At 56.3% G+C, this 18732-nt stretch overlaps 13 protein-coding genes across 13 annotated transcripts; 8 read left to right on the plus strand and 5 right to left on the minus strand.

The window, feature by feature from the left end:
* Positions 1 to 13: 13 nt before the first annotated feature.
* Positions 14 to 1314, minus strand: L969DRAFT_84941 (uncharacterized protein). Its single transcript, XM_014714334.1, has 3 exons — positions 1263 to 1314; positions 276 to 1212; positions 14 to 215 (listed from the first exon to the last, which is right to left on the minus strand). Exons 1-3 carry the CDS (start codon positions 1291 to 1293, stop codon positions 32 to 34), a joined length of 1152 nt encoding a protein of 383 aa, XP_014569820.1. The 5' UTR covers positions 1294 to 1314; the 3' UTR covers positions 14 to 31.
* A 110-nt stretch (positions 1315 to 1424) lies between these two features.
* On the plus strand, positions 1425 to 3831 carry L969DRAFT_15214 (uncharacterized protein; the record flags this gene model as incomplete). The annotated part of the gene is made up of 4 exons (XM_014714196.1): positions 1425 to 1766; positions 1820 to 2269; positions 2626 to 3180; positions 3232 to 3831. 4 exons carry the CDS (start codon positions 1425 to 1427, stop codon positions 3829 to 3831), a joined length of 1947 nt encoding a protein of 648 aa, XP_014569682.1.
* Positions 3832 to 3879: 48 nt separating this feature from the next.
* L969DRAFT_44932 (uncharacterized protein) lies at positions 3880 to 4714 on the minus strand (the record flags this gene model as incomplete). Its single annotated transcript, XM_014714335.1, has 2 exons — positions 3880 to 4429; positions 4491 to 4714. The coding sequence occupies 2 exons, from the start codon at positions 4712 to 4714 to the stop codon at positions 3880 to 3882; spliced, it is 774 nt and encodes a 257-aa protein (XP_014569821.1).
* L969DRAFT_84944 (uncharacterized protein) lies at positions 4696 to 6275 on the plus strand. Its single transcript, XM_014714336.1, has 7 exons — positions 4696 to 4951; positions 5014 to 5160; positions 5212 to 5266; positions 5328 to 5606; positions 5659 to 5858; positions 5913 to 6137; positions 6198 to 6275. Exons 1-7 carry the CDS (start codon positions 4757 to 4759, stop codon positions 6204 to 6206), a joined length of 1110 nt encoding a protein of 369 aa, XP_014569822.1. The 5' UTR covers positions 4696 to 4756; the 3' UTR covers positions 6207 to 6275.
* Positions 6276 to 6294: 19 nt separating this feature from the next.
* Positions 6295 to 8521, plus strand: L969DRAFT_84945 (uncharacterized protein). Its single transcript, XM_014714337.1, has 11 exons — positions 6295 to 6418; positions 6680 to 6703; positions 6765 to 6780; positions 6839 to 6955; positions 7013 to 7112; positions 7172 to 7372; positions 7427 to 7481; positions 7531 to 7731; positions 7781 to 8155; positions 8207 to 8298; positions 8350 to 8521. The coding sequence occupies exons 1-11, from the start codon at positions 6410 to 6412 to the stop codon at positions 8495 to 8497; spliced, it is 1338 nt and encodes a 445-aa protein (XP_014569823.1). The 5' UTR covers positions 6295 to 6409; the 3' UTR covers positions 8498 to 8521.
* A 205-nt stretch (positions 8522 to 8726) lies between these two features.
* On the minus strand, positions 8727 to 10106 carry L969DRAFT_70574 (uncharacterized protein). The gene is made up of 5 exons (XM_014714338.1): positions 9871 to 10106; positions 9688 to 9811; positions 9209 to 9627; positions 8802 to 9150; positions 8727 to 8755 (listed from the first exon to the last, which is right to left on the minus strand). Exons 1-5 carry the CDS (start codon positions 9984 to 9986, stop codon positions 8750 to 8752), a joined length of 1014 nt encoding a protein of 337 aa, XP_014569824.1. The 5' UTR covers positions 9987 to 10106; the 3' UTR covers positions 8727 to 8749.
* Positions 10107 to 10117: 11 nt separating this feature from the next.
* On the plus strand, positions 10118 to 11419 carry L969DRAFT_292191 (uncharacterized protein). Its single transcript, XM_014714339.1, has 4 exons — positions 10118 to 10136; positions 10200 to 10794; positions 10847 to 11176; positions 11228 to 11419. Exons 2-4 carry the CDS (start codon positions 10311 to 10313, stop codon positions 11263 to 11265), a joined length of 852 nt encoding a protein of 283 aa, XP_014569825.1. The 5' UTR covers positions 10118 to 10136; positions 10200 to 10310; the 3' UTR covers positions 11266 to 11419.
* On the minus strand, positions 11268 to 12157 carry L969DRAFT_92430 (uncharacterized protein; the record flags this gene model as incomplete). Its single annotated transcript, XM_014714340.1, has 4 exons — positions 11268 to 11445; positions 11507 to 11661; positions 11723 to 11938; positions 11993 to 12157. The coding sequence occupies 4 exons, from the start codon at positions 12155 to 12157 to the stop codon at positions 11268 to 11270; spliced, it is 714 nt and encodes a 237-aa protein (XP_014569826.1).
* On the plus strand, positions 11945 to 13938 carry L969DRAFT_292246 (uncharacterized protein). Its single transcript, XM_014714341.1, has 3 exons — positions 11945 to 12486; positions 12544 to 13536; positions 13590 to 13938. The coding sequence occupies exons 1-3, from the start codon at positions 12220 to 12222 to the stop codon at positions 13893 to 13895; spliced, it is 1566 nt and encodes a 521-aa protein (XP_014569827.1). The 5' UTR covers positions 11945 to 12219; the 3' UTR covers positions 13896 to 13938.
* Positions 13902 to 14294, minus strand: L969DRAFT_45274 (uncharacterized protein; the record flags this gene model as incomplete). Its single annotated transcript, XM_014714342.1, has 2 exons — positions 13902 to 14215; positions 14267 to 14294. 2 exons carry the CDS (start codon positions 14292 to 14294, stop codon positions 13902 to 13904), a joined length of 342 nt encoding a protein of 113 aa, XP_014569828.1.
* Positions 14295 to 14399: 105 nt separating this feature from the next.
* L969DRAFT_292212 (uncharacterized protein) lies at positions 14400 to 15404 on the plus strand. The gene has a single exon (XM_014714343.1). It carries the CDS (start codon positions 14629 to 14631, stop codon positions 15244 to 15246), a length of 618 nt encoding a protein of 205 aa, XP_014569829.1. The 5' UTR covers positions 14400 to 14628; the 3' UTR covers positions 15247 to 15404.
* A 1091-nt stretch (positions 15405 to 16495) lies between these two features.
* Positions 16496 to 18159, plus strand: L969DRAFT_84953 (uncharacterized protein). Its single transcript, XM_014714344.1, has 2 exons — positions 16496 to 17158; positions 17230 to 18159. The coding sequence occupies exons 1-2, from the start codon at positions 16554 to 16556 to the stop codon at positions 18107 to 18109; spliced, it is 1485 nt and encodes a 494-aa protein (XP_014569830.1). The 5' UTR covers positions 16496 to 16553; the 3' UTR covers positions 18110 to 18159.
* A 31-nt stretch (positions 18160 to 18190) lies between these two features.
* L969DRAFT_44897 (uncharacterized protein) lies at positions 18191 to 18719 on the plus strand (the record flags this gene model as incomplete). The annotated part of the gene is made up of 3 exons (XM_014714345.1): positions 18191 to 18291; positions 18349 to 18533; positions 18589 to 18719. The coding sequence occupies 3 exons, from the start codon at positions 18191 to 18193 to the stop codon at positions 18717 to 18719; spliced, it is 417 nt and encodes a 138-aa protein (XP_014569831.1).
* Between the last annotated feature and the right edge of the window lie 13 nt (positions 18720 to 18732).

An 18732-nucleotide genomic window follows, 5' to 3' on the forward strand; every position in this document is an offset into this window, starting at 1 on the left:
ACGGCCAAGTCTCGCCGGTGAACAGATCTCCCTACAGAGGCAATACGATCTGCGCAATCTTGATGGCGTTGGCGACGACGCCCATGGCGGTGACGGCGGCACCTGCACCCGCGCCTTGGATGATGAGCGGGTTTGGGCTGTATCGCTTGGTGGTGAAGGAGATGATGTTGTCGGATCCCGAGAGCGATGAAGCAAAGGGATGATCGAAAGGATATCTGCCCCATCGTCTCAGATGTCAGCCACAGCAAGCGAGGCTGACAGGAGAACAAACGAGCCTCTCTAGGCCTGCTTTGATATGACCCGACTGTGGATCGAGGACGCCGACGTAGCGCAGAACGCAGCCGGCTTGTGCTGCTTCCTTGTTTTGCTTGGCAAAGTCGGCATCGAAGTCGGGCAGCTTCTGCACAAAGTCTGAGCCGTCCTGTATGTCTTGCAGAGCTGCAGGAACGAGCGACTGGGTAGGGACGGAGAGGAATCCCTCTTTGAGCAGATCAGAGTTTGACAGGCTGGGAATCATTCTTGCTAGGATGGTGAGCTTTCGGGCTACGTCTGATCCATTGAGATCGTCGCCCGGATGCGGCTCGGTGTAACCTGCTTCTTTGGCACCCCTGAGGATCTGACTGAATGGCGTCGTCGTCGTCGTCGTCGTCGTCGTCGGCTTGGGTTGACTGTACTCGTTGAAGAGGAAAGAGAGTGTGCCTGAGAGGACGCCTTCGATCTTGAGGATGGTGTCGCCGGTGTTGATGAGGTCATCGAGTGTAGAGATGATGGGCAGACCCGCGCCCACTGTTGCCTCTCGTAGCACGATCGCCTTGGACTGCGTGGCAGCTCTGAAGATGTCGGCGTACAGCGTTGCACTGGACGAGAATGCCTTCTTGCTGGGCGTGACGAGATGGATGCCCGCACCGACGAGGGTCGGGTACAGATTGGCGACGTCTTGCGACGAAGTATTGTCGACGAAAAGGTACTTGCCTCGCGAGCCCTCTGCGAGTTCGACGATTTCTTCAATCACCTTGCTCAGGCTCAGCCCGTGAGGCTCTGTCTTGCTGAGCTGGGAGAGCGCGTCCTCTGCTGTGCCTGTGAGCCCGGCTGCGACATGGAGGCGTTGCTTCGAGTTGGCCAGCCAGACGATTGAGAATTGGGATGCAAGATGGGTTGGTAAGTCGCTGAGCAGCTGATGGATGACCTGTTTTCCGACCAGGCCCACACCCACTGCAACCGGCAATCAGCTGAGGTCCCATTCGGTCCCTGAGGAAGCTTACGGACGAGCACTTGCAGTTTCTGGGAACTCATCTTGCTGGCACAGGACCGACCGTCGTCATTTTTGATTACGCGTCCGCTCGAATCAGATGAATACGCTCAGCGCACCCGCCAGAGAATTTTCTCAGGCGAACCCCTCGTCGACCGTTCGACCGCCTTGCACGATGGCGGGCATCAGCAAAGCTCGCCAGACGGCCCAGCACACCAAAGGCGAGAACCACTACCGAGATGGGAAGAAGGTGCGACAGCTCAAGATGCTCTCGTCCGGCCACAAAGCGATCAGAGATAAAGACGGCAAGATCCTCAAAGCTGCGCCTTTCCAGAGCAAGGAAGTCACCCCGGGCCGGGTACAGCCCGACCGACGATGGTTCGGCAACACACGTGTCATCTCACAGACTGCGCTCGATCACTTCAGGACGAGCTTGGGCGCAAGGCAGAATGACCCCTTTGCGGTCGTGCTCAAGCAGAACAAACTGCCTCTCTCGCTCTTGCAAGAGTCTACAAAGGTACGCCGTTCCCTCTCACAGCTTCGTGTAGCCTGGTCTGACAGCATGAGCAGGTCACCCGGCCCGATCTCGCAGTGGCAGAGCCATTTGCAGACACGTTCGGACCCAAGTCACAGCGTAAACGGCCACGCTTAGACGCCGCCAACTTTGAAGAGATGCTAGGCGCCAGTCAGGCACACAATCAGCGCGACTCGGACGCACAGGAAGCACTCCATGTCGCAGCAGAAGAGGCTCACGCCAAAGGAGACGACCCTGTCTTGCCCGCCGATGATGCCAACGATGCGCCACTCGACAAGATCATGTCCGCCGGTACTTCCAAACGCATCTGGGGCGAACTCTACAAGGTCATCGACTCCTCCGACGTCATCCTCCACGTCCTCGACGCCCGGGATCCGCTCGGGACACGTTGCGAGTCTGTCGAGAAGTACCTCGCCAAGGAAAAGCGAGGCAAGAAAGTTGTCTACATCCTCAACAAAGTCGATCTCATCCCTGGCTGGGCAGCTGTAAGTCTTCCCCTGCATTCCACCTCCCTCCTCTCCTGCTCCTTCGACGCTCGCCCGCAAAACCCACAAACAGTCAGGTTGCCCACGGAGAACCGAGAGCGGGACTTCTTTCGCGAGAAAGATCCCCAGCGAGGATTTCATTACCCATTGTGGAACGACCGTTACGTCTGTGGAAGATCGAACGACACAATGCTGCGGAAAGTGGAGAAGATTCACGAGCAACGTGCCTCGAGAGAGGTCGCTCGGCCGCCGAAAGACGGATGGATCGACTCCTAGTTACGCACTGTACAACGCTTCTCTCGCTATCTCTCGCCTCTCTCAGACCGTAGAGAGTATCGAGCTGATGGGCGAGACAGGCGCGATGGGTCAAGTATCTATCACAGTTTCACCCGACAATCGCTTTCCACGCTTCAATCACCAATTCGTTCGGCAAGGGCTCTCTCATCACTTTGCTCCGACAATTCTCGGTGCTCTTCTCCGACAAGAAGCAGATCTCCGTCGGCTTTGTGGGCTATCCCAATGTAGGCAAGAGCAGCATCATCAACACACTCAAGAGGAAGAAGGTCTGTAACGTCGCGCCCATTCCTGGTGAGACAAAAGTTTGGCAATACATCACCCTCATGCGGAGGCTCTACCTCATCGATTGTCCGGGTATCGTGCCACCTTCTTCGCGAGATTCGGAAACGCAAAAGGTCCTCAAAGGCGTCGTCAGAGTCGAGCATCTCTCGAGCCCGTCTGACCACCTGCCGCCTCTGCTCGAGAGGGTCAGACCCGAGTATATCACTCGAACGTACGGCGTGAAAGGTTGGAAGGATCCGGATCAGTTCCTTGCCATGCTGGCCAAGAAGCGAGGCAAGCTCGGTCCTGGCGGTGAGCCAGAACTGGACACAGTTGCAAAGATCGTTCTCAACGTCAGTCCTGCCATCCTTCGAGAGCATGCACGTGTCTGATAACGTTCGTAGGACTGGATAAGAGGGAAGATCCCCTACTTTGTCCGACCGCCCGATACGGACGGATTCCTTGCCGCTCAACAGGAGAGCGCGGAGCAAGACCAGATCGAGCAAGCCAAGCAAGTGGGAATGGGCAAGCTCAGAGGCGTTACCCAACCGCTCCATCAGATCGTGAGGAGCAATGCCTTCCTCGCCGAGGACGAACAAAGTGGCGCGATTGCAGCCGAGGCTGTCGACGATGACGCTCCCACAGATTCGAGCCCGGCGGCAGTCCCAGATGACGAAGCGGAAGCCGCGATAGAGGAAGAGGTCAGCTCGGATGACGAGGAGGATGGCGAGGCCGCAACAAGCAGCGAAGATGAGACGGGCGCGATCGACAGCGGCTCAGAAGGCGAGCTGACTTGGGACGACCTCGTTGGCAGCAAGCCCGCGCCTGAGGTCAAAGCAGAACAAGCCCTCGTCGACTCAGATGACGGTGAGCGGCCCAAGAAAGAGCCTCGTATGAAGACGCTCAAACGCAAGGCCGAGAACTTTTACACTTCCGCCAATGTCAAGAACAGGAACCGATCACGTACAGTGCCGAAGCAAGTGGGCAAACGGTCCCGACGATGAACACGTTTTTGTTTTGTTTTGTAGTAAAGACTTGCTTGCTTGTACAGACTATGCAGTCGCTCTCCATCCTGCCCTCAGCTGACCGAGTGCGGCTATCGTGCCAAAGAGTCCGACCCAGACGTCGTTGGTGAAGATACCTTGCGGGAGTGACCAGTGCAGCGTGAGAGGCGCATAGCCAGTGTTGATGACGAGCTCGGTGAAGATGGCCGAGCTCTTGAGTGCTACCTCTCTGTCCTCTTCGCGTTGTACCTGACCTTGCTCCTGCGTGGGTGCACGCTTGGAGCTGGCTCGTCGCTGTCTGATCGCTTTGACTTGTCGCGTCAGGATGCGCGATTCCTCGTAGAGATGGCTGAGCTGCAGGACGACATAGACGAGCCAGAAGCGGCAAGACCAGAGTCCGATCTTGTTCATCGTCTCTGTTGACATCTTGATGATCTTGTGAGCAGCGAGGTAGTAGGTATGCTCGAGAGGATAGTAGAGCAGCATGGAGTAGCCTTGCAGTCGTTCTATGGTGTGAAGTCTGGCTGAAGTGGGCGACTTGGTCTGTTCGAGTCCCCTCAGCCATTGGAAGATGGGTAGCAAGCCCCAGAAGCGCAGCCTGTCAGGGGTCTCTCGCTTCAGCCTGGCGCGTCGCTATAGCCGAAAGAGAAAGAGCATACAAAATCCGGGCATCCGAGACGATCGCAGACAGCCCGGCTAGGCTATCTGCAGACTGGGACTTGAGCTGACGTCGTCTGAGGATATAGATCAGGAGCTTGGACGAATATTGGTAGGACATGAGCACTTTGTCTGTGCCCGACCATGTCGATAAGTATCGCACGAGATGGTCCAAATTCGGTGTCTCCGGGAACGCCGAGAAGGGCTTGATCTCGTCCAGAGCCATGCTGCCACTCTCCTGCCTGTTGCGTCGGGTGAATCGTCGGCAATGGCGAGCTGGCTTGCGCTCAGAATTGACGCGACCGGCGCTCTTCGAGACGAGCGCCGTCGACTGTCTGCCTTGTCTGCCCTTCTGCCTGCCCGGTTGCCCAGCGCTCGACCCAAGATGGACGAGCTCAGCGTGACACAGTTGGTGTCTCTCAAGGAAACGATGGAGAAGGCGCACAAGGAGGCACGCTATACTGTCCGTCAGACGATCGTGGCTCCTTTGGCCGGGGCTGATGCCAAACTCGGCCATCTACGCAGGAAGTCCTCGACATTCTCAGTCGCTTGAGATCTTGGAGCCCTTCTGCCGACTCTCTGAGGCAGACCAAGCTGGGCATCAGCTTGACGGGGCTCAAGAAGTCTCCTCACGAGTCTATCAAGCAAGAGTCCATGCAGATCGTTCGGACTGTGCGACACATTCTGCTTGACTGTCACGTAGCACTGATGATGATCGGACAGTGGAAAGATGCCGTCAAGCCAAAGGGCGGCAGTGCTGCCAAGACAGCGACGCCAGGTCGGTCGCCTCGTCTGCTCACAGATGACACTGTCGCTGATCTCACGAGACGACTGTCTAGCCGCGGCAAGCACGCCGGGCGAATCCGCTGCGAGTCCAGAGGCAGCCAAGACAGGTACGCCAGCTGCAACTGTCAAGGAAGAAGCTGCGCCGGCCAAGTCTGCGCGGACAAGCGTGCCCGTGTCAACCGTCAGAAAGAAATCAGAGACGCCCATGAAAGTCCTCACTGGCCCGCGGAGCCTCAAGACGGACGGCATCGAGCTACCCGAACTAGACGAACGACAGCGAGATAATGTCGTGAAGCTCTTCTATGACGCTCTTGCTTCTGACTCTGCTGCCCGTCAGTCATTCCTCCAAGATGCCTCTAGACTTGCGCTGATGATGGCGTGCAGCGGCCGATATGATCGCCACGAGGGTGATGGATGTAGAAGAAGCAGTCTACAAGTTCTACGAGGGAGACACGTCGGGAGACTACCGGCAAAAGACGAGATCGCTCCTGCTCAACTTCAAAGACAAGAAGAATCCCGCCTTGCGCGAGGCTGTCGTCTCCGGCGAGCTCAGCGCGAGCAAGCTAGCCAGCATGAAAGCCTCTGTCCGTTCCCCACCTCCTACATCTCCAGCGAGGCCTGCTCACGAGTCAGGACAGGACTTTTCATCAGAAGAGAGAAAGGCAGAAGACAGAAAGCTGGCCGAACAGAACATGTTTGCCGCACAGTCTGCTGCGCCCGCCGCCGGACAGGCCAAGACAGACGCATTCAAGTGTGGCAAGTGTGGCAAGAGAGAGTGCACGTACTATCAGATGCAGACTCGCTCGGCTGATGAACCGATGACCACATTTGTCTGCTGCATCGTCTGCAACAATCGCTGGAAGGTGAGTCACAACCCCTGCGCTCGTTCGTCAGCTAGTGGCGCTGACTTGCGCTCAACACAGTTCTCGTGAGCATCTATATCAGTTGTCGTTGTAAAAATGTTGTGCAATCTCCATCGAGCCGACGTGCGAGACAAAGACGCGTTTTCTGAATGAGGCGCGCGCCGCCAGCAGGGTCAAGCCAAGGGCGAAAGACCGACACAACAGACGACACTCTAGCAGAGCGTGAAGGCTAGCAAGCCGAGGAAGCTGCACCTATACCATCATCGCCCACGATGAGAGAGGTACGACATCCTTCCGTCGCTCGCTTCCCGGTTCGGCGTCGAAGGACGAGAGAGAGGGGTCGAAGGCGTGTGATCGCTAGCCCCTCGCCCATTGTCCTCGCCTCGCCTCACTCGTTTTTCAAATAGCTCCTCCTCCTGCTTCGGGCTCAGAGAGAGGGAAGGACGAGAGCTGATCACTGTTTGCTCCTCTCGCTCTCGCTTCTGCCTCTGTTGCAATATTGACATCGACCTGTACCTATACCAATGTCGCCCGGCTCTCAGATTGTGCACTTGCAAACAGGCCAAGTGAGTCGCTCGTGTCTACTCTATCGTGTCGCACGCAGGCTGATGGGCCTGTGACGTCCAGTGCGGCAATCAGATCGGTCAGCTCGACTCTGTGTGGTCACCCCAAGGAACTGCGCCTCACACCGTGTTGGACAGGTGCCAAATTCTGGGAAGTCGTCAGTGAAGAGCACGGCATCGATCAGACGGGCGCCTACGTAGGCACCAACGATCTCCAGCTAGAGCGCATCTCGGTCTACTTCAACGAAGCCTCTTGCAAGTCCACCTTGGCCCGTCACTGTCTCGTGCACGCGCTGATGGCTCGCTGAGCAGCGGCAAAGTATGTACCGCGAGCCGTCCTCGTCGATCTAGAGCCAGGCACAATGGACTCTGTCAAGTCGGGTCCATTCGGTCAGCTGTTCAAGCCAGACAAGTCCGTTCCTTGTCGCCTTCACGCGGCCGATCTGTCAAGGCTGACGGGCGCTTTGACAGCTTCATCTTTGGCCAGTCTGGTGCAGGCAACAACTGGGCAAAAGGTCACTACACAGAGGGTGCTGAACTGGTCGATCAAGTGCTCGATGTCGTCCGCAAGGAGGCAGAGGGCTGCGACAGCTTGCAAGGTTTCCAGATTACCCACTCGCTCGGTGGCGGTACCGGCGCAGGCATGGGCACCCTCTTGATCTCAAAGATCAGGTCGGTGCTATCCTGACTTGGGCTGATATGTACGGACTGATGCATACGCAACAGAGAGGAATTTCCTGACCGAATGATGGCGACTTTCTCAGTCGTGCCTTCACCAAAGGTGACAAAGTCTGTCCTGTGCTTCCCGACAGAGCTCAAGCGACTGGCAGGTATCGGACACAGTCGTCGAGCCATACAACGCTACCCTGTCTGTCCATCAACTCGTGGAAAACTCTGACGAGACATTCTGTATCGATAACGAAGCGCTCTACGACATTTGCTTCAGAACGCTCAAGCTGACCACACCGACCTACGGCGATCTCAATCATCTCGTCTCTATCGTCATGTCAGGCATCACCACTTGTCTCCGCGTACGTTCCTGTCTTGATCAGCCATACGATCTGACACGAGAGCCCACAGTTCCCCGGTCAACTCAACTCCGATCTACGAAAGCTTGCCGTCAACATGGTCCCCTTCCCTCGCTTGCACTTCTTCATGGTCGGCTTTGCACCGTTGACGTCTAGAGGCAGCCAAGGCTTCAAAGCCGTCACCGTGCCCGAACTGACTTCGCAAATGTTTGAGTCTCGCAACATGATGGCAGCCTCCGATCCCCGCCGAGGAAGATATCTTACCGTCGCTGCTTATTTCCGTGGCAAGGTCTCGATGAAAGACGTAGAGGAGAACATGATGTCGGTCCAGACAAAGAACTCATCCTACTTTGTCGAATGGATCCCCAACAACGTCCAGACCGCTTGCTGCGATATTCCTCCTCGCGGCCTCAAGATGTCTGTCACTGTGCGTCTTTGTTCGCCTATACTGTGACGGCAGAGCTGATGTCGTGAGCAGTTCATCGGCAATTCGACTGCAATCCAGGAGCTGTTCAAGCGTATCGCCGAACAGTTCTCTGCCATGTTCCGTCGCAAGGCTTTCTTGCATTGGTTCGTCTCTCTAGCATTATCAGTAGCTGCTCAGGCTGACTCGCTTCGCAGGTACACGGGCGAGGGCATGGATGAGCTCGAGTTCTCAGAAGCAGAGTCGAACATGCAAGATCTGATTGCAGAATACACACAATATGAAAATGCGACGGGCGACGATGGCGAGGAAGAAGAATATGCCGGGGAAGAAGTGGCAGAGTAGCAGATGCTCGCTCGATGATCCGTACCGAACCGAAACGATAGGGCTCGCTCTAGAAGAAGGGACAACACTCTCCTTTTGCGCCATGATCTAATGTTCTTTACTACTACCCTCTACGATTGCACGCTCTGTGTGCGCGTGTAGCTCTGCTCTGTTGCTGTGAGCTGTGTGAGTTTTGACTCAAGAAGCGGGCTTTTGCACAGAGCTACAACAGGGTGAACCTACATCTCGCCGCTCTGATGCTATACATCAGCATCATATCTACTTTGCTGTGAGCGTTGCAACTGCTTGAGAATCACGAACATACTAAGGAAGTCTCTAATGTCCACTGATGTCTGACCCACACCCTCAGCGTGGTGGGCGTCTCGTTCGCTTGTAATGGCAGCTCGACGTGAGCGAGATCCCACCAGCACTTCCTCGCAGGCTTCCGCCAGAAGAGCAAGAGTTTCTGAGCAGTTGCAAGTTGGGCGGCATTGACAGTGACATCTGCCATGTTCTGGCTCGCTGGGGTACACGACTGCGAAGGCGACCCGGGAGGGGACGTGGCAGACTTGTGGGTGATGCCGGTCTTGAGGAGGACGAGAGCGAGGGAAGTGATGCAACACCGGTCTGGCTCTAAGGCCCTGAAACCCCACGAGTCGTCTCTGTTGAAGCCACTGGACAGCCCACAAGAGTGTTAGCTCATGATCGAGCCAAGACAATGTCGAGACGTACGACATGCACAGCATATCGATGAGGTGTTGTTCAGCGAGATTGTTTTCTCGGTTGACGTTGCGCTGCAGAGCGGTGAAGATGGCCCGCTGCTCGAGCAAGTGCTGGCCACAACGCTTTTTGAGGTCGATGACTTCCTTGACGGGTACGCCCTCGTCATCGACCGTGGCTAGCCCTTGAGTCTTGCCGGACGGAGGCGCGGTAGCGAAAGTTGTATTGGGCGCGATGAGAAAGAACTCGAGTTCTTCGCGCAGGACGATGATGGCTTGTTTGAGAAAGAGTGGGTTCGACATTGATTGGCTCGCATTGGAGGAATCTTCCTGTTCCCTCTGGATCCGCCGCTTTGAGCCTGGCGGACCGTAGAAGTTGGTTCGCGCCTCGTCGAAGAGGTTGAGGATGTAGCGCAAGCACGCGCCGTCAAACTGTCATTGCAGACTGTGATGAGACCAAAAGTGGCAAAGGGCGCATAGGTGGGCACCCACGTCGACAAAGTAGACATCCTCGTCTTCTTCTCCGTCTGCTCCCTCTTGTCGCTGTGTGTTGAGGACGACCCCGTTTGGAAAGAGACAGAGCAACACTGATTCTGGCAGCTCCATCAATGCCTCTCTGTTTGGACAACACCATGCTGAGTCAATGCTCTCATCTCGGCCAGAGAGACAGCTTGCCTATCGACGGTCAGGCGAGTGCCTCTGAGATCCAAGTGGACTCTCGTCGGCGGTCCAGCCTCACGTGCGGCAACAGATGTACTCGCTTCCCCATGCTGATCAGACGTGTCTGACATGACAATCTGATGCTAGCACAGCTGTCAAGCGAGACTTGGAGACTGCTCGCTGGCTGTTGTACGTGCTGGGTCGCTGCTGTCTCCGTCCTCGCGCTGAGCCGAGACTGGACGATAACAAGCGACCTTTGGATGTTCCCTGGCGAGTTCGCTGTACGCGCTGTACTCTCTGGCGCTGTCGGAGGACTTCTCGACTGCTGCTGACTCGCTGGCCAGTGCTTTGACGGGGCTATCGAGTCGCTAATTCGCTGTCGAGCTGTCGCTGGCTGAGGCCGGGCGCGCGATTTGGCAAACGCCAGCCTTGCCGAGCCCTGAAATCCCAAAGTGATGAGTCGGAAGCTGCTCAATGAGTTGCCCCGAGCCCCGCTCTGGCCTCTGATCGACTCTGGTGAAGCACAGCTCATCACACAAGGAGCAGAAGCCCAAGTCTATCGAGCTCGATTGGCTCCATCATCGATTTTGACTCGTAGCACTCCCTCGGCCTCTGCAGACGAGCCGTCCATCGCTGTGATCCTCAAACATCGCTTCAGCAAAGCGTACAGACATCCTACACTCGATCGGACGCTCACGCGCGCCAGAATCACCTCGGAAGCCAAGGCTTTGATGAGATGCACGCAAGCCGGCATACCCGTTGCTGCCCTCGTCGCGCTCGATTTGGACCATGCCATCCTCGCCATTCGGTACATAGAAGGACCGGGAAGCGTCAAAACGGTACTGGGCGGCTTGCCCGAGCTTGACACCTCGCCGGATGCCCAGGCGGGCGATGTGACCGAATCACCCAGCTTGCTCGACGCGCTCCAACTCACTCAAGGTCTGCACTAGACACTCTGCTGTTCTTCTTGCCTGACGTGAAAGAGTGACAGCGGACTTGATGGTCATGATCGGCAGCACGCTGGCCAAGATGCACCAAGCAGGCACCATCCATGGCGATCTGACAACGTCGAACATGATGCTCGAGCAAAGTGGCGATCGCTTCCAGCTCGTCCTGATTGACTTTGGCCTTTCGACGATATCTGTCTCTCAGGAGGACAGAGCGGTCGATCTCTATGTTCTGGAAAGGGCGATGCAATCAACTCATCCCGAAGCCGAGGGACTGCCCTTTGCTGCGACACGCTTTGCCAGCATTCTGCAAGCGTACGAACGCTCTGTCGGTCCTGCTGAATGGGATCACACTCGTCGTCGTCTGGAAGATGGCAAGCCTTTCCGCGCTGCTGAGTGTTTCTCCGCTGATGGCATCATCATAGTGAGACAACGAGGCAGGAAGCGCTCCATGGTGGGATAACTTTAAGAAAGCATGCGCTGCACAATGTCATCTGACGACCTGACGAATCGCACGCCGACCGGCTGGCAGGTGTCCCGAGCAGAAGACAAGCCGCCTTTGCCGTCGACGGCTTTGCAAGCATCGCTTATCACGATCGTCTCGAAGCCGAGTCGGGCTGCATCTCTGGCTGTCGCAGCCACACTGTCCTCTCTCTGCTGTTTCAGCGCACATGAGCAGCTGCAGAAGCCCCGACAATGCGCACCAGTAGTCTGTCGCGAGGCCGACGACATAGACACTCTTGATCTTGTGCGAATGCAAGTAGGCTGCCAATGGCGAATCGTCTGGTCGATCTGGGTCTGCCGTCCCTCGAGCGAAAGGTGCGAAAGCAGAGTAAGCGTCGACTTGGACGTTCGTCCCCTGCTCAGTCATATATCAGCGCGTGCTGTAATGGTGAGAGAGTCTTGGCGACTATACGCGCCTTTTGGACGATGTGGTGCCTGTCCTTCCAGTGCGAAGAGGATAGGGCACGCAGGATCCGCTCGTCAATCTCACTGCCAGGCTCGTGCTGCACGCAATGGTCAGGCCAAAGCATTTGCTGGAACGGCTGTCCGTCCGCGTCTCTGAGCTCAATCTCATCGAGCGGGCTCAGACCATGTCGGGATGCAAAGGAGATGTGTGACCGCGGATGGTAGTCCTGTCCGTAGCTTGCCTTGAGATTCTGCGAGGAGCTGTGTCTGAGCCAGCTCACCTGAGAGGCAACGATCATCGACCACCGGCCTCTTTCGATCAAGTGCTCAACAACCGGCAATATAGTCTCTGCCCCTTCGACTGCCAAAGCACCACTGATGAAGTCTTTCTGAACGTCGACGATCAACAGGGCCGACATCTCTCCGAGCACCGTCGCCGTCGACATCCTACCGATCGGGCGCAAGGCAGGCGAATGCCCCCGAGCCCTGACAGGCCTGACATCAGTCAATGATACGGCGGCAGGCTCAGCAGCTCGCACAAGATGCCGCACGTAGCAGCAAACGCAGATTGGCTTCTCAGGCATCTCCGCTATCCCTCGCAGGCCTCCCACTTCGCCTTGCTATCGTCGGCTCAGGTCCTGCAGGCTTCTACGCTGCTGGCCGTCTGCTCAGCTTGCCCGGCACTCAGAACGTCAGGATAGATCTCTTTGAGGAGCTCCCCGTGCCCTTTGGACTCGTCCGCTTTGGTGTAGCACCGGACCATCCTGAAGTCAAAGTGCGCATCACGCTCTTTTTCTCAGCTTGATGATGTTCATGCCGTACCGAGTTCCAGAATTGCCAACACAAGTTCGAAGAGACGGCTACAGATCCTCGCTTTCGCTTCTTTGGGAACGTCCAGATCGGTGGCCTCGTCGATCCGGATCACGCCTACGTATCGCCCACGCCCGCCGCTCGCGAATCCCGCCAGAGTATCGCACTTCCTCTCGACCGGCTGCAAGAGCACTACGACGCCGTCCTGCTCACTTATGGTGCCTCTCGTGATCGAGAGCTCGGGCTAGCCGGCGAGGACAGCCTGCAAGGCGTCTTGTCCGCACGCTCATTCGTACATTGGTATAATGCCCATCCGTCACAGCCAGACCCGACTCAGCTTGACCTGGCCAACACGGAGCATGTCACTATCATTGGTCAAGGCAACGTCGCTCTAGATTGCGCACGCATACTTTTATCGCCAATAGATTCGTTGCGCAAGACCGACTTGCCAGAATATGTTCTCGCCCAGTTGGCGCGTAGCAAGGTCAGACACGTCGACGTAGTAGGCAGACGCGGGCCACTCCAGATCGCATGTACTACCAAAGAGTTGCGCGAGCTCCTTGCCCTGCCCGATGTAGCTTTTCGGACCGATCTCAATCTGCTGGCGGAAGCACAAAGTCAGCTGGCAGGCTCGCCCGAGATGAGTGGCGCAAGAATGAAGAAGCGCCTTCTGGACCTCATGCGCAAAGGAACGTCAGACGGCAGCAAGAGCTGGTCCTTGTCATTTCTCAAGTCGCCAGAAAAGCTCATACCTTCAGAAACTCAGTTCGACCGTCTGTCGGCGGTGCGATATCGCCACAATGCGCTCGAGCTCAGACAGGGCGGCGGCGGCCGCGGCGGCGATCCTAGCGAGGCCAAAGCAGTACCCACAGACAGCACATCCATACAAAGTACAGATCTACTACTCAAAAGTGTCGGCTATCGCTCTATAGGCATTCCAGGCGTGCCATTCGATGAGCAACGTGGAACCGTGCGCAATGTCGATAATCGCGTCATATCATCCAACGGCGTAAAGGCATGTGAAGTCATATCCTATAGCTACTAAGCTGAGAGTACGTGGGAAAGCAGGTGCCTGGACTATATACATGCGGCTGGCTCGCAAGAGGTCCCAATGGCGTCATCGCAACGACGATGTATGGCGCTTTCGGCACCGCCGAATGGATCGTTCGCGACGCACTCGACCGGCATTTCGAGATACGTGATCGTGTCCCACTTGATCCTGCATCGCTCTCGTTTGGGCCACAGCGGAAAGTCATAGATTGGGGTAGCTGGCAAAAGATTGATCACGAGGAGCGGCGCCGCGGTGCGCGGCTGGACAAGCCGCGCGAGAAGATACTCGAAGTGTCAGAGATGCTCGACATTGCTTCTGGCTGAGCTGCCCTACCGGACCATGACAACCCAAGCCTGACGAATGGTTCGATCGACTCGCCCAACGGACTTCTCCTTCATACCCTGCTCGTCACGTCGCGTCAGTGAGCCGACAGATGGTACACGCGCGCATGCACTTACGCGCTTCTGGCAACGTACGGTATTCATGCAAGCCGCTCGTGCACGTGATCTGGCTCCCTCCAGACACTCGTGTTTTGGCAAGATGACAACGGCGAGTCCATGAAGACGGATCGAGCAGAATTGGGTGCTCAAGCTCCACATTGGCAAGGAGAGTTTTGGAGCGGCACACACGTCTGCGCGAGCAGCTGCGAGGCGGAGGCCCGATTGACATGTAGCTCAGCTTAAGCGCGGCTCACTACATCGACTCATGCGTGCATTGCGCATTATCGACTACGCCTGCTGAGAGGTTAAGATGTTGACGCATTAGTCCAATCGCGCGTGAGACGGTAGTCCACGTTTGAGCTCTATCCTCGCGAAAGCTGCAAGGAGCGAGGGCTGAAGGACAGCTAACTCTCACAGCAAGAGTTGTGAAATCGATATGCTTTCATGTTCCTACTCGCCATCCACCGACTCGTGAAGTGTAGACAGTGGACCCGCGTAGTGCAACTCGACGATGAGCGCGGTGATCGAGCACCGACGATCGAGCGGCGTGTCCGTCGTCGACGCACTCGAAACGAAAAAAGCAAATGGCTCGTGAGACTGACGGGTAGCTTTGTTAATGCTGACGAGGGAGCTACTCAAGCACGAGATGACTATCTTTCATCTGAGGAACCCATTTGGGCGATACAAAGGCCCCGCCTTCGATCGTCTTCAAACCGGAGTGGACCAATCGGCTGATGAGCTCGACTCGCGTGTCTATGGACACCGGTTGCTGCTCATTCTGGAGGCCGTCGCAAGCGCCGACCTCGACGATGTTGACCCGCTTTTGAGGCATGCGGTACATCCGGTATCAGCCTGCTCGCCGCAATTTAAGTTTACGCAGTTGACATTGCCGCGATGCTCTAGCTGGAATCTGTTGAGCCATTCAAACATATGGAGACTCAGATACACTCTGCTTCGAGATAGCAGATCATCGCTCTCTCTATCTCGAAGCAGATCATCGCTCTCTGACACAGTGGCAAGGGTGTATCCACTGATCAAGTGGCATGGTACGCAGCAGGCGACCGTTGAGGTGACAGATGGTGCTGAAGGTCTCCATCTGGCCGCTTGCATGATTGCACGCACGAAAGGCACCCTGAGGCAGGAGGCTGGAAACGTATCATCGGTCATGTCGCAAGGTATCTGCATCGCTAGCGCCTCGCTTGTGTCTGCTAGTCACACTGACGGAGAGCTCTGAGCTGGACTTAAGGCTTGAGGTTGCCATTGCGGTCGTAGCATCGCAAAATGTCCGTTGGGGGCAGTATGACAACTCGAATAAGTCGCAAAGCTTCTCAAGATTAATTTGATGCGGTGATAGACAGGATCATCACGAATGCAGTCGTGATCGCAGACTGCCTGGTGGGCATGTGAGACAGTGATCGTGATCATTGGGCGCGCGCGATCACTTGAATGTATCAGAGCTGCTGAAGATAGTCCAATCTGTGGACAGCAGCCGGTGCATCAATGCTTGACCGGGCTTGCGTCGAGGTTTGTATAGCTGAGCATATTTGCGCATGGATGTATTGAGAAACTTTGAGGGCGACCTAAAGCTTTGGGCGAGTCTTGGCCGAAGCAATCGCGGATGCAAATCGGCTGATGATCACAGACGAGCAGCGACCGAGGGCAGACAGGTGAATCTCGAGGACAGGTCAGCTTCGACTTGGCCTCGACCAGTTTCTTGCATCGAACACGTGTCATGATTCGCATCGTATACGTGTCGTGATTGCTCTCACGTGATCACTCGATCGCCATGAAGTCGGACTCACGTGACCTCCTCCCAAAGATCACCGAGGTCACAAATGATCTTACTAGATGTCACATAGCATGCCATGCCTCTGAGCGGAATCTGCGGGCAAAATCGCTGAAAAGTTGCTGTATGGCTGCAGCTACATATAGAGGACCCCTGACAGATTTTCATTGGAATCGATATTGAGCCTCGTCGGACGCGGCTGCTGTCTGTAGGCGCTTTACCACTCCTCCTGGCGCTGTCAGGAGCGAATCGAAGGAGGTCATTTTGAGAAATAGATGATGCAATCACGTGATGTATGCGGCGCTCTATAGCGCCTGAGTTCCCCGCTGCTCGGGACAGTCTCCGCCCGGCCGAAGGGGCTCTCCGCAGCTCTGCGCGACTCTGACGTGTCAACTGCACGATGCAACTCAGTCTGAGAGCGCTTTCTACTCAGACACATCGCAACTGAGCATGGCGGAGTATTTCCATCGAGTTCGCGCGTGAAGATAACGACCTGAAATGCTCAGACGCAAATGTGTCTCAATCATGCTCGCTGGGCCCCAAGTCCTCTGACCAACAGAATGTACCTTTGCGCAGTCTATGCTAGGCGTTGTCAGATCTGTCAGAGCTAAATGCATAGATACATGATATCGGAGCCAGTAATAAATGCATATGAAGGAGCTCATCTTAAGTGAGCTACGTTTCCCAAGCCAGGCATCGTGCATCGTGTACGCGCGCAGCCTGACTCATTTCAAGCTAGTGCCATACAGCAGGTCATGTCAGCGCATGAGGAAGAGGATGACGACCTTGCGCTGTTCTTTAGCGAGGTCGATGCCATCAAGGCGAGATCGCCACCGGCCGATGAGTCCTCGATACCGACTGCGAGCACAAGCGCCTTGCCCAATGCAGCGTCGGCAGCCTCGCAGCAGCCACAACAGCCTCAAGCGAGCCATGCCGCGCACGCAATTCAAACGGCGTATGCGCCACATCTTCATGCTGGGCAAATACAACAACAAGAGCAGCAGCAGCAGCAGCAACAAAGGCATTGGTCTGGCTATGCTGCGCCGCATCAATCTTATGGTGCGCCAGCTCAGCAAGGTTACGCACCGCCAGCGGCAGGCTATTCTGGACTTGCCCCAAGCTTTGGACAGCGCAAACGTCGACGGCCGACTCTGAGACTGGTCGTACAGCGATCCAAGATACTGACGCCGTCCAGTGTCGCCATGATCGCGCCGGACGAAGATCCGACGGATGTTGGGCGAGATCTCGCGCACGCAAAACGACTGCGACTCAAGGAAATGGAGGTCAGTAAGCTCCATGCGACCATATTCTGGTCTACTGCGCCTGCGGTCGATAAAGCTCACTTTCACCAAGGATGGAGGTAATCTGCCTTGCCGTTCATGCTTTCAAGCCAGCCTTATTGACGCTCCTCGTTTCTCTCCCTCAAATCAGCGTCATCGACCGCGCGAGTACCCAGGGCACATTCCTGAACTCGCCAGACCAGCCGGTTCAGCGGCTTTCTGCAGCCAAAGCGACCTCGCGACCGGTCAAGCTCTACCACGGCGACGAGCTTACTCTGGGCACGACGACGTTTCAGGTGCATCTGCACGACACGTTTGCCTGCTGGGATGCAGAAGGGCGATTCGAGGAGCAGCGAGGCGATTGCCCCGGATGCGTCATTGCGCAAGATCAGTCCAATTGGGTCAAACTCGAGCGCATGCCCTTGGAGACACGAGGAGCAGCAGCGGCGCCGGAACTTGCACCACTCGATGTTGAGCCTGGCCCGGACGGTAGGATCCCGCTTGTAAAGACAAAAGCGATCAGAGAAAAGGAGCGCGTGGCAGCTATGTCCGCTCTGCGGAAGCGCTACCTGCGCGCAAAGTCAGAGGAAGAGGCAGACCGGGAGGACGATGTGGATGGCACACCTGCATACGTCGATCGTTCAGCTATACGGCGGTCTACGCAAGCGTCAGATGATCCGCCTCCACCGGCCGCAAAGCGAGCAAAGAAAGGCGGATCGTCATCGCAGCAACCTGAACCAGTCAAGCACGAGCCAGATCAGACCGTCTTTACGGACTCAAAGGCGGCCCAGATGTTGCAAAAGATGATGGCCAACTCTGCTTCGACCAGTGCAGACCCCTCTGCGACCGCACCGACTGGACTGGGCACTCTCATTGAGGCCAAGACGCTTGGCGTCGAGCGAGCTGGCCTTGGTTCGCGTGAAGCTGTCACGGCTGCATCGCTCAGCGAGGCTCATTCAGGATCCTGGCGCGACAAGGTCAGGGAACAGAATAGACAAAGGTGGCAGGAAATGTCAAGGAAGCATTTGTGAACATCCTGTTGTACTGTCGTCTGCTTGCCGTCCTTCGACCGATCCATCCAGCACGCGTGCGCCGCGCGCGACTTGGTCCCAATGGAAGCGAAACGACATTCTGATGATGAAGACGAAGACGGTCTCGAGCTGACTCAAGCCGAGCTAGCACAAGATGAGCTCGACCGAAAGGAAGCCATCGGGTCCGCTCGAACGCTTACTCTGAACGCTAAACAAGCTGAAAAAAGCCGTTGCTACAGACTGCTCCTACAGCACATGTCCCCAGAGCAGATGGACCGCTACGAGACCTACCGTACCTCTGGCTTAGCCAAGTCAGCCATCAAACGACTCGTCGGCGTTGTCTGTCAACAGACAGTCTCGCCCAATGTCATCGTCGTCGTCCGTGGCTTCGCCAAGATCTTTGTAGGCGAGATCGTCGAATTGGGTGCGTCTCGTGTGCTCGGTGCTGGCCAGTCATGCTGACATTGCCTGCCTCGCAGCGCTCAAGATACAGCGTGACGCTGGCGCAAGTGGTCCGCTTGCGCCTGATCATATTCGCGAGGCCTATCGACAATGGAACTATGCAGCAGATCAGCCTGGCAGCGACCGCAAGAAGCTATTTGTGCGGTAGCGGGACCGCTCTC

This window comes from Mixia osmundae, assembly GCF_000708205.1.
Source record: "Mixia osmundae IAM 14324 unplaced genomic scaffold scaffold_2, whole genome shotgun sequence".
Lineage (NCBI taxonomy): Eukaryota > Fungi > Basidiomycota > Mixiomycetes > Mixiales > Mixiaceae > Mixia > Mixia osmundae.

Bases quoted from the DNA above. Each gene is read 5' to 3' on its own strand.
- L969DRAFT_84941 (XM_014714334.1), bottom strand. From the start codon at position 1,293: ATGAGTTCCCAGAAACTGCAAGTGCTCGTCC. The intron at 1,213-1,262 runs GTAAGCTTCCTC...TGCCGGTTGCAG, and splicing joins GAAACTGCAAGTGCTCGTCC to TGGGTGTGGGCCTGGTCGGA. The intron at 216-275 runs GCTCGTTTGTTC...ACGATGGGGCAG, and splicing joins ATCAAAGCAGGCCTAGAGAG to ATATCCTTTCGATCATCCCT.
- L969DRAFT_84944 (XM_014714336.1), top strand. From the start codon at position 4,757: ATGGCGAGCTGGCTTGCGCTCAGAATTGACGCGACCGGCGCTCTTCGA. The intron at 4,952-5,013 runs GTCCGTCAGACG...CCATCTACGCAG, and splicing joins ACAAGGAGGCACGCTATACT to GAAGTCCTCGACATTCTCAG. The intron at 5,267-5,327 runs GTCGGTCGCCTC...ACGACTGTCTAG, and splicing joins TGCCAAGACAGCGACGCCAG to CCGCGGCAAGCACGCCGGGC.
- L969DRAFT_84945 (XM_014714337.1), top strand. The intron at 6,956-7,012 runs GCAAGTCCACCT...CTCGCTGAGCAG, and splicing joins CTACTTCAACGAAGCCTCTT to CGGCAAAGTATGTACCGCGA. The intron at 7,482-7,530 runs GTGACAAAGTCT...AGCGACTGGCAG, and splicing joins CAGTCGTGCCTTCACCAAAG to GTATCGGACACAGTCGTCGA.
- L969DRAFT_70574 (XM_014714338.1), bottom strand. From the start codon at position 9,986: ATGTCAGACACGTCTGATCAGCATGGGGAAGCGAGTACATCTGTTGCC. The intron at 9,812-9,870 runs GCAAGCTGTCTC...TTGTCCAAACAG, and splicing joins ACTCGCCTGACCGTCGATAG to AGAGGCATTGATGGAGCTGC. The intron at 9,628-9,687 runs GTGGGTGCCCAC...CTGCAATGACAG, and splicing joins AGGATGTCTACTTTGTCGAC to TTTGACGGCGCGTGCTTGCG.
- L969DRAFT_292191 (XM_014714339.1), top strand. From the start codon at position 10,311: ATGAGTCGGAAGCTGCTCAATGAGTTGCCCCGAGCCCCGCTCTGGCCT. The intron at 10,795-10,846 runs GTCTGCACTAGA...AAAGAGTGACAG, and splicing joins CGCGCTCCAACTCACTCAAG to CGGACTTGATGGTCATGATC. The intron at 11,177-11,227 runs GCAAGCCTTTCC...GCATCATCATAG, and splicing joins TCGTCGTCGTCTGGAAGATG to TGAGACAACGAGGCAGGAAG.
- L969DRAFT_292246 (XM_014714341.1), top strand. From the start codon at position 12,220: ATGATACGGCGGCAGGCTCAGCAGCTCGCACAAGATGCCGCACGTAGC. The intron at 12,487-12,543 runs GTGCGCATCACG...ACCGAGTTCCAG, and splicing joins CGGACCATCCTGAAGTCAAA to AATTGCCAACACAAGTTCGA. The intron at 13,537-13,589 runs GCATGTGAAGTC...GTGGGAAAGCAG, and splicing joins TATCATCCAACGGCGTAAAG to GTGCCTGGACTATATACATG.
- L969DRAFT_292212 (XM_014714343.1), top strand. From the start codon at position 14,629: ATGCTGACGAGGGAGCTACTCAAGCACGAGATGACTATCTTTCATCTG.
- L969DRAFT_84953 (XM_014714344.1), top strand. From the start codon at position 16,554: ATGTCAGCGCATGAGGAAGAGGATGACGACCTTGCGCTGTTCTTTAGC. The intron at 17,159-17,229 runs GTAATCTGCCTT...CCCTCAAATCAG, and splicing joins CACTTTCACCAAGGATGGAG to CGTCATCGACCGCGCGAGTA.